Below are 11,197 nucleotides of genomic sequence, written 5' to 3' on the forward strand. Positions count from 1 at the left end.
GGCATTTATGAAGCCTTGCAAAATTAACTGTCCGCCAGTATTTTAGTATCCCATTCTGCAGACAGTTTGAATATCCTATTCAAAGTAGCCGGTAACCGGCAATCATAACTAAGTAGCAATTTTAGCTGGCAGTATGACTGGAGAAACCAAGTCCTATTAATTAGCAACTTTGTGTCTTAGAAGACCCGAGAGGTCTTCTAAGTCATTGCCAACACTTGTATTATCAACTTTTTCCAACTTAATTTAGCACCTCTCAAGCTACAATCTAGGGTTTCTAGATAATCACTCCAGCAGACATAAGGAATTCGCTGCAGAAGATTTACTAGGTAGCTCAGAGAAAGCACACTTGCAAACCATGCACAAGCCTCTCACTCAATCATCAGCACCTGAAAAAAATCCTGCTAAGTTCAAATCATTGGGGAAAAAAAAGGTGTATTTGAAATGGAACTTCATAATTTAAGAAGACAAGAGCTAACAGTAGATACTGTGGCCTACATTAATGGGTAAAATAAGGAATAGCTTTAAAGCTTATTTATTATTTATTGTGTTACTGGATATTGATATGTACAATTCTGTAGGTATTCTGTCAAAAGAATACAAAGAAAAGATCGTCCTAGACACACAATCAACTGCCAAAAAATAAAGACAAAAAACAAACATCACAAGTGACCAACAAATAAAAGACTAGCTACTTTAACAAGAACAAAATTATTCTAGTAGTTCACTTGTCAGCAAAAACAGAAGCAAAACGACAACGGAATCACATGACTTAAAGTGCTAGCAGCCAGGGGTCAGCTCAGCGGTCAAGGCTGCTTGTTGGTGTTCATGCCCAGTCCGCATCAGGTGGCTCACATCCACCTGTATCTCTGGCTCCAGGGGCTCTAACTTCCTCTTTTGCCTTCCATGGATGCTTAGGTTTGAGTGGCATGAACTCACACAGAAACTAACAAATACACATAAAAACAAAAACCTAACGAAATAAATCTTTACAGTGCTGGTAAAGATAATAGTACCAGGCATAACAGTTCACACCTATAATCCTGTAACCTCAGCATCTAGAGGGCAGAGGCAGAAGGCTCAGCACAAATTGAAGGCCAGCTACACTGTAAGTTTGGGTTCAGCAAGGATTATACAGGAAGTTTATTACAGAAATGCTCAAATAGTACAAATAGCCTGATAGTAACTTTTGCAGAATATTATCAAACAGACAGACTTTCTGACCATGACTAATTTAGTAACAACATCCACATGTATTCTATTACGTGAATTTCTGTATACATGTAAAACACAATTCTTCACACATACAAGTTCATATCTTATGAACTCCATAGAGAATATTTACAACATCATAGGCAAATCCACTAATTCATCAAAACGGTGGCAATCAGTAACTAACATTACAAAAAGAGAAAGCACAGAAAAACCAAAACACAAAGAAACGTGCTATTAATACACGCCATGCCGAGATGCACTCAGCAAGGTCTAGAACAGGGCTTCTCAACCTTCCTAATGCTGCGACCCTTTAACACAGTTCCTCATGTTGTGCCCCTGGCCATAAAATTCTTGCATTGCGACTTCACAACGTAACTTTGCTACTGTTATGAACAGTGATGTAATAGCGCATATGCGACCCCAAAGGGTTCAGGCCCACAGACTGAGAACCACTACTTCAAAGGGTGGGAAACTACATAGGGAAAGAACGGAGTGTGGGAACCTAAGACGAGTACCAATAGAGCTCAGTGTCTGGACGAAATCTAGAAGGATCCTGATTCTAAGACTGCAGTGTGCGTATGTGCACGGGTGCGTGTGTGGCCACATGAGACACCAAGCGTGTGGAGCACAAAGGATAACTTGCTACAGTTGGTTCTCTCCTTCCTTCATGTGGGTTCTGGGGATGACACTCAGGTAATCAGGCTTGGCTTCACGCAGCTTTATAAGCTGAGCCATCTCACTGACTCATGATTTTAAAGATTCAGAAAAGAATTTTGTCGTTGGGGAAATCTAAACCCCAAGCAGACAGCCAGTAGAAAAAAGCAGACTGGTCCTGAGCTACTCTAGCGAGATGAGAGCTATTTCAAGTGTTGGTAATTGCTTTTGTTTAGACATGAAATAAAGATTTGGAGGCAGGGCAGGGAGGATCTACTGGAAGAATTTAACTCACTTGGGACATACTCCTAACAGAAATACTGGGACTCCAGCCCTTTGCCGACTTCCCAGCTACAGAGAGGTGAACAGACCTCCTCCATGTGTTCCTAGCGTGATCTACTCTGCCATCACAGGCCCAGAGCAAGAGAGACAGGGATCACAGAACAAAAGCTCTGAAGCTGGGTCAGTACCAAACCTTTCCTCTCTACCAAAGTCACCCTAGGTATCAGTCACTGTGGGGAAAGCAGGTCAACAGTTACGCTGTCTACCTCCTGAGGAAGCTTGAACTCTGATGCATGATTTTTACTTACAAAGCCTTAAAATAGCTTCTTTTAAACGAGCATCTCCACCTACCCATTTTAGAATGCTATGCACATCTTATGATACTCAGCTCAAAAGCAAAGTCCCCTTTGCATGTATAGATAAAAGTTAATGTAGAGGATTTGACATCCAACAAAATAGTGTCTCTGTTGGTATTGATTCAAATTCACTCAAGTTTTGCTGAATGTTTATTATAAAGCAACCACTGTATAGCCAGAATGGCAACTCACATCTGTAATCCTAGTACTCAGGAGGCTGAGGCAGGAGGATAACCCTGGGTTCAAAGCCATCCTAGGCTAACACAGTGAGTTCCAGCTCACTCTAAGCTGCAGAGTGAGAACTGTCTCAAAAAATAAAATAAAATAAAAGCAAAGCAGTATAATTCTGTAAAAGCTCTTTTTAAAAGGTCTGATTTATAGAGAGAGGTTCATGCCTAGAACCCTTGTCCTCAGTAAGGTGAGGTAGCATTGTGAGTTCAAGACCACCCTGGGCAACATAATGAATTCCAGTCCAACCTAGGCAACTGAGTGAGAGAGACAGTGTTCAAAACAAAACCAAAATAAAAAGGTCTGAATTACATAATAGTAAACAATAGTTTTTGTATTACAGAGTTTTTCAATTTTCTTTCTAGTACTGGAGAACGCGCCTCAAACACGTTTTCTACCACAAAGCTGTCTCCCCAGTCCTTCTTCTTTTCCCTAACAAATGACTGGGTTTTATGTTAACGCAATGGTTAACTTTAATGAGCACCAGCAGCACCTGGACGTGGCAAGCACAAAGACTGCTGGGCCCAACCCTAGAGTTTAGCATTCCTGGGTCTGGAGAGGAGGCTGAGGTTTTGCGCTTCCCCAGGTTCCTAAATGATAATGCTTCTAGTCCATCACTGTCGCACTCCAGCTGCAGGGCGTTCACATCTGCAGTGGGGATGGGACAATCCCGAGGTGACTGTTTCAGCAATGCTTTAAAGATGACTTTTTATCATTTTTAATAATGTGTGAAAGCAGATGCACACAAGCTCAGGTACTCCAGGAGGTCACAGGCGTCAGCCCCCTGTGGTGGGAACTGCAGGCAGCAGCAAGTGCTGGGAATTGAACTCTGGCCCTCTACAAGAGTAATGTACGCGTGTAACCGATAAACCATCTCTCCAGCCTTTCAGCAACGTTTTAATTCTCCCTCGTTATAAAACTGGGGTAACCATTTGGCTTACTTAGGCTAATATTTGGGATTTTTTACCCAATTTACTTATAAAATCATCTTACCCCTTATGGGTAATATCTACAGAAACAAAAGACAATAAATAAATAAATAAATAAATAAATAAATAAATAAATAAATAAATAAATAAATCGCTTGACCAGAAGAGCTAGGGAGACAGCTCAGTGGTGGGCTGGGGGGGGGGGGATAACACAACACGGGGACGACGTAGCTCAGCGGTAGAACACTTGTCAAGCACTCAAGGCTCTGGGCCCAACCTCCAGTATGGGGTGGGGTGGGGTGGGGGTAGAAAAGACCCCCCAAATTGAAAGTAATTTGAAAGCAACAAGCATTTTTGAAGATCCACACTTTGGTTTTAATTTCTGTGGACTAATATTTTATCACAAACTAGAAAATAACCAAACCTTTAACTTTTGTTTCTTGGGGGAACATTAAGACTTTTATTGTACCCAAATGTTAGGGAAACGAAAGAAAATGACCTAGATTTCAAGGAGCTGAGAATGTTTAGACTTTCTGAGCTCTACCAGGCTGCCATTGTGTGCCACGGCACACTGGTCCTGAGGAAAAACACGCTATGAGCTTTGACATCCCTACTCCAAAAATGCCTTTCTTCAAATACATGTGCAAGAGAACACGCCAGCCACTAATGTATTCAATACTTACTATGAGTGAGTCCTCTGACTTATTCAATAAAACAAAGCCCAACAGTGGGCACGACCTTGACTTACAAATGAAGAGACTAAGAGACCCCTATGAAACTGGCCAAGTCTCGTGAGCAGGTTCCATTATGAAACACGGGCTTGAGTGGCCATTACCACGACACCACACGGCCTCTCAACACATTCCTACTCCGAAGGAAGAGTTTATGTATAATAAACATTCCCAACATTCTCAAGCTGAGTGAGTCTCCACGTCACCAGAACATTTACAAGGTTTAGAGGATTTCTCAAAGGTTTACACGGAGAACTGAAATGCCAGGACTGGGACTCTAACTTTGAACCTCATGTTTTTAGCTAGTACAATTATTCTTCCCCAAATCTAACCTGAAGCACAATTAATAAAAACTCAGAAACAAATATTGGGGTTCAACCTAAAGACCCCAAAAGCAGAGCCAGCAGTCACTGGTCCTTGTTTCGACCTCAGTCCTAAAAGTGATTATGCCTCCAGGAATCTCAGAATGAAACTGTGTCCAGAGAGCTGTCTCCTCCCGTTTTATAATCCTCTCTAGGGCTGGGATTAAAGTCGTGCATTGTATGGCTTCTGTGACAACTAGTGTGGCTACAGGGATTAAAGGTACACGTGGCTGTGGCTGCTGGGATTAAAGGTGTAAGTAACTACTGTAAGGCAGATCAGTGGAGCTGTTTTACGCTCAGATCTGTAGGCAGGTTTTACTAACATACAATTGAAATGCCACCACACTAACCTTTCACTTGACACCCCTGTATTTTGAATTTGCATAGAACTGTAACATTCTTTGGCTGTGGTCTATTGGGATTATCTTTGGTCTTCAATACTTTAATACTAATTTATGATATTTTTGGTGTCCTTTATTTGCTCATATTAAAGCCTTGAAAAGAACCTGAGGATTCTAGATCAATACTGTCCATTTCCAGGATGTTCAATAACTGAAACTTTAAAATCTCTGTCCAAGTTTGGTAGTACGTGCTTATCATCCCCGTGACCAGGGCGTTGAGGAGCTTGGCTACACAGTGCGACCTTACTGCAGAAAACCGGCAATAAAAAACTGGACTTGAAATGATAGTCTAACCCGAGATTCCAAGTTGCATTAATTTATTATAAGAAACATTTTTGTATCTTTGTTATTGCTAAAATCATTATTTGTATGATGAAACTGTTACATTAAGTAGAACACTGAAATATTATACCAGATTTCTCTCAAGGTCATTATGAACAATGAAATTCTTCTCAACAAACCAATCCTGTCATGGCTTTGTTTTCATTTGCAGCACTAGGAATCAAACCCAGAGCCTTGCACCTGGTAGGTGAGAGCCTACCATCCCCCATAACCCTAACCCCTACGGTTCTTAAGTCACCTTCCATCCGGCCATGGCTAGGTGTCAGTTTCCATCTACATAGCCCAACGCTGCACTTTTTAGCCTTCAGTGGGATTTACCTCATTTTATGATTACTAATAAATCCATCCAGGCTAAAACATAACATTCATAATCCACTATAGCATAACTTTGGATATCTGAGTCTTTAAATATCAAAAGATATTTTAAAACATTTTGTTCTACAGTAATTTGAATTTAGAATGTTTAACCCAACTGACAGTTTACATTAAACCAACTCATTTCACATAGTTAACTGTTTCAGAACTGTGCTTTAGGTGCTCGTGGGGCAGCTCATCGGCAGCATGCTTGCTTCGCAGACGCGGCCCAGGGTTTGACCCCTGACACCACAGAGACAGATATACTTTGGAACAGGGTTCCTTAACGTAAAATCAAAAACCCAGATACAGAAGCAATGCCTAAACTCTGAGATTAAGAGATTCATTAGCTTATGTGATTAATAGCCCTAACAGGTAATAGAGAATTTGATCTTAACCAACTGTAAAATTTTAATTGAAATGGCTTATATAAATATAGTTTTATGCAATGCCCATTTTGCTGTTCTCTAAATATGGACTTGCTAATCCACTTCTTAGCTACAAAACAAGGGTCAAAAGCTAGTTAACACAAGTTACTTTTTGGGGAGTTGAGACAGGGCCTTTCTACATGGCCCTGGCTGTCCTGGCATTCACTCTGCAAACCAGAGATCCACCTGCCTCTGCCTCCCAAGAGCTAAGATTAAAGGCTTGTGCCACCATGCCTGGCCCTAACTACTTTGTATAGCAAGAACAGAAAAGGGAAGGTTTTCGGTGAAAATCTAAACTGATTGAGAATTGAGGAAAACAAGCTTTATTATCCCAGCACAGACTTGGGGGTTGGGGAGAGGATACTGATAATTCAGTACAAGAGGAAAAAATCCTCTCAGAAAATAGCCTCTGTGAAAATCACAGGAGAAAATCCAAACTGTTATAAAACTCAATAGCCCAGCTGACAAAAGTCCTTCTTACATATCTAATTAAAAGCTGCAGCAGTAGAAATACATTAAACTGAAAGCCAGCCTGTTCTCCTAGTGCCTCAAGCCGGTCCTGGGAATTGCTACCCACAACTCTATAAGCAAACATGCTAGGTGGCCACTAGTGTGGGTACATTTGACAGGACAGCTCCACTTGGAGTTACTTCATTTTGTAACAAGAATCGAGGTTCCAAAAATTCAGTTGTGTCACTGGAAAAAGAAATTAAAAGCTCAAAACCAAAATGAGTCCTGCTATCGAAGCGCACGTCCTTTGGAGAATGCAGACCTAGCAGCTGCTGGCTTCAGACCCAGGAAATACGCTGATTCGCTAATATGTGATTACTGAAAATCAGGCTCTTCCTGGAGATAAGGATTAAAGTTTTCGCCTCCTCCTAATTTCATTTGGTTTTATTACAGTAGGAGCAGCACCAGCTAACTGTCGTGAGATGGCTTTGCCACTCTCCCCTTCATCCCTAGGATCTGAACTCCTAGCTGCAGTACCCTAACACTGTTTCCTACCATCAGAGCTAGAGAGCTCTGGAAATCCTGTTCGGCTGATAAATAAAAACATTAAAGCTCAGAACACATATCGAAAGGTATCTTACAAATTCATCCCACAGCGCATCAGAAGACTAGAAAGCTTCCATCCCTCCCCAAATGCTACAAAAATATATGAAAAAAGCTCTGTTTCCAGCCAGCGAAGAGTAATAAAACACACATCTTTTCACTAGGTTATTTTAGAAACTCTGTATTGCAGTAGCTTCCTCGGACTGAATCCCCACTTTCTCCGTAACTCCATCCACAAACTCAAGCATATGCATTTAGTCAACATGCTCATATTTACTACACTAGATGACAGAGTCGTTTGTAGGTTCACGTGACAGTTCTAGCAATGAACTATTTGTACAATAGCTCTAAGGCCCAAAAGCTGTTGTTTTAAATCTGTGTAGACAGATTCATAGTTATTTCTAAAGACTACACACCCAAACATGCTTGGCAGTAAAACTAATCCATGCACTGGAATATACCCCAATATTTTTATTAACTATAGACTAAATCAATTCAACATTGTCATGAATTAAAGAGATAGCATTAAAATTGATTCCAGAAAAACGCTAAAAAATTATGTAGCCAAAACTTCAAAAGAAAATCCTTCTTATCCCAGTGTATTCAATTTACCTGTGTGTATGTGTGTACACAATAATCTACACTAAATTCCCATTCATTCGCATTTTGTGTTTACAAAGCCTTTTTCGCAGTTTCTTGGCAAAGGCTTTCCCCCAAAGATACAAGCACAAACCACTAGACATACACTCTTCAAAGTTTTATTTCACTAACTTCAGGTCAAATATTTCCACAAAATTGTTTTCTGGCCAATTACCAGCCTTTTTTGACTTTCCAAAATGGTAGTACCAAAAGATCTGTGGGTCAGGGAGAAGAGACCAACCACTTTAAGAAGCATTGCATTTACTCATCTTCCCCAAGGCAACAAAATTGGGTATCTGACTGTTCAACCAAACAAAGCTTTAATAGCATCCGCGAGGGCAGACAGGCAAACCAGGCTGTACACTCTTCAACTCGTCAGAACCAGCCCTAGGAAACCATTCCACACCCACACGAAGGGCACGCCACTCATCTCTTCTTTTTCTGTTGCCGCAACATTTTTCTCCTTTTAATGATCATATCGTGTAGTTTCTCAAGTCCTTCCTTCAGTCCGTCTCCTATGATTGCACAGGTGGGCTGCAGGTGCCAAGGGGTCGAGGAGCTCAGTTCCCCCATTGCTAACAATTTCTCAATTTCTGAGAGAGACAGTGAGTTCCTCAGGTCTTGCTTGTTAGCGACTATGAGCACAGGGACCCCCTGATTTTCTGATATCCTAGTTATTTTATGAAGTTCCGTTTTGGCTTCTTCCATTCGCTCCACATCGACAGAGTCCACGACGAACACGATGCCATCTGTGCATCGGGTATATGACTTCCACAGTGGCCTTAACTTCTCTTGACCACCTACGTCCCAGAAGTGAAAAGTGACTGTCTTGGAATTGCCCAAGGTTACCTTAATTTTCTCCGTGTTAAATCCTTTGGTAGGTACGGTATTTACAAACTCATTGAACTGCAGCCTGTACAAAACTGTCGTCTTCCCGGCGCAGTCCAAACCCAGAATAACAATATGAAAAGACTGAAAGGAGGGCAGGCTGGACAGGATGGAAGTCTGGTCTGACAGTCCATTCCCCATTTCCAGCTGCGAATGGCGTCCCAAACCGAACCGAACGCGTTCCTCTTGGTCCGCTTACAATTTCTCCTCCTGGGTGATCGAGCTACGAGATTGCTGGGGAGGAAACGAGCGTGTTATTACTGTGAACACCTTAAAACGGGTTCTCTCTAAAAATAAGCGCCACGAGGAGCTCAATAAAACTTGCTGTATGTAAACACACCAGATGAGATAGGAAACGTACGAAGTCCAAAACAAACGGTGAATAACGATCACCCAAAGGCTCCGATGCCCCTCTACTTGGAGTGGCGCGGACAGTAACGTGCACTCTTCTCTATCCTCCACTATCCCCGAACCTCAGACGCTCACCCTGAAGACAACCCAGCCACCCAGCATCTGGCGCCCGTCACCGTATCCACCCCAGTGCCTTTGCCGGGCACAGCACTGAAAAGGGCAGCCCGACCCCGGAGATCTAAGCCGGCAGGTGTCACCGCGTACCCGGGGATCCCCCGAGACCGACGCTCTCACCTCCCGGGCTGGAGTCGGGATCCCAACGGGGAACCATTGGCCGCGGTGTGTCGGCCGAGACCTCCGCGCAGCTCTGCCTGCCGCCGCGGCGCAGGGAAGCCCAGACAGGGCCCGTGGCCACGCCCACCCCACCCAGGCCCCGCGATCCCATTGGTCAGCGCGCCAGGGCAGCCACGCCACGCCCGCCCCCGGCGCCCTCATTGGCGAGGGTGCCCGCCGCTCCCAGGGCCGCCGAGCCGGGCTCGCCCTCGGCCCTCCGGCACCACCTGTTGCCGGGAGTGGGAAACGAGCGGAGCCCGGGGCCGCAGGCTCGGCCGCTCGCCCCCAGGGACCGCAGCCGCCAGCCGCGCCCCGGCTCGCCCACCGGGCCCGCCCCTCGGTACCGCCGAGCGGCCCCGGCAGCGGTGCGTCCCGCCCCTGACCGTCCCCAGGGCGTGACCCCCGCGCCACTCACCTGGCTGACGGTCCCCCGTCGTCCCGCCTCCGCGGCTGTCAGCCGCCGGGGAGTGTCCGTTCCCCGGGCAGCGGCGAGGCCTGACGGCGGCCAGGCCGACGCCGCGCGCCAGCCCCACTAACGGTGCTCGCCCAGCCTCGCCACCGGCCGCGGCTCCGCCCCTCGCGCCGCGCCTGCCCGGTGGGGGGGGGGGTGGAAGAGAGAGGGGTCGCGCGCGTGCGTGCCAGCCGCGTCTCCTAGCAACGCCCAAACAACGTCACGTTCCAGCCCTCCCGGCGCCCGGCCGCGGGCGGAGCCGCTTCTCGATCTTTCTGCCGCCGCGGGCTGGGTGCGAGCGGGCGTCGCCGGTCCAGCTCCTCCTCCTGTCACCCCACGGCGGCCTCGGCACGGAGGCGGTGACTCAGGGTCCGGGATACCGGAGGACACTGCCCCGGCGGGCCCCTGACGTCACGCGGCGGCCTCCCCTGCACGGGCTGGCTCGGATGGTAACCTCCTGCCTTTTGAAAGCCAAGGGGTTCCCTCCTACCTGCGTCTACCTGCGCCCCAGAACCATGGGGACTGGAACCAATGCTCCTGTTACGGAGGAAGGAATGCATTCTGGAACGCTGAATGTTTCCAGTGTGGCCCAAGAAAAACAGGATAAAGCTGCACCTGATAGCGCACAATTTTCTCCGTGAGATGTAGAATGTACCTGTGTCCTCTGTGTTTGACAGTAGAAGGCAAACTGTCCATTTGCTAATATTCCATTCTCTATAAGACAGAAGGAACCCAAATTGATTCATGGGCCAGGTGCAGAATGTGACCAGCATTCCTTTCAGAGTGCTCATAAGAAGAACAAAGAAAAGGGCTCTTAGCGCCTGGTAGAGCCCATGGGAAATTTTTATTTGGAATCTATAATAATGGTACACCCTTAAAATGCACTTTAAAATACAGATTCTGGCCAAACACATGCCTTAATCTCAAGACTTGAGAGACAGAGAGGTAGGCGGATCTGGATGCGTCAAGTCCAGCCTGGTCTACATAGTTACAGGCCAGCCGAGGCTACATAGGGAGACACTGACTCAGAAAACAAAATTAATAAAATAAAAATATGGATGGTAGCTTCCTTAAGAAATTTTCTAGTCTTCTCAAGACTGCTATTGTCAGTGGTATTTATTTTATGAATAACATAGAAAGACTTGTTTCTGTGTTGTTTTTCGAGACAGGTTTGTGTGTGTGTGTGTGTGTGTGTGTGTGTGT

General features: G+C 45.1%; 1 protein-coding gene across 3 annotated transcripts; it reads right to left on the minus strand.

Moving 5' to 3' along the window:
• Positions 1–8,074: 8,074 nt before the first annotated feature.
• On the minus strand, positions 8,075–10,098 carry Arl4a (ADP ribosylation factor like GTPase 4A). 3 transcript variants are annotated; one of them, XM_050158713.1, is made up of 2 exons: positions 9,959–10,098; positions 8,075–9,093 (listed from the first exon to the last, which is right to left on the minus strand). In XM_050158713.1, the coding sequence occupies exon 2, from the start codon at positions 8,998–9,000 to the stop codon at positions 8,398–8,400; it is 603 nt and encodes a 200-aa protein (XP_050014670.1). In that variant the 5' UTR covers positions 9,001–9,093; positions 9,959–10,098; the 3' UTR covers positions 8,075–8,397. The 3 variants fall into 3 exon arrangements, with proteins under 3 accessions (XP_050014670.1, XP_050014669.1, XP_050014671.1); XM_050158712.1 differs by lacking the exon at positions 9,959–10,098 and adding an exon at positions 9,505–9,634; XM_050158714.1 differs by lacking the exon at positions 9,959–10,098 and adding an exon at positions 9,475–9,588.
• Positions 10,099–11,197: the final 1,099 nt, after the last annotated feature.

Source organism: Alexandromys fortis, unplaced genomic scaffold, assembly GCF_014885135.2.
Source record: "Alexandromys fortis isolate MF-2015 unplaced genomic scaffold, M_Fortis_MF-2015_v1.1 scaffold_101, whole genome shotgun sequence".
NCBI classification, from domain to species: Eukaryota; Metazoa; Chordata; class Mammalia; order Rodentia; family Cricetidae; genus Alexandromys; species Alexandromys fortis.

Bases quoted from the DNA above. Each gene is read 5' to 3' on its own strand.
- Arl4a (XM_050158713.1), bottom strand. From the start codon at position 9,000: ATGGGGAATGGACTGTCAGACCAGACTTCCATCCTGTCCAGCCTGCCC.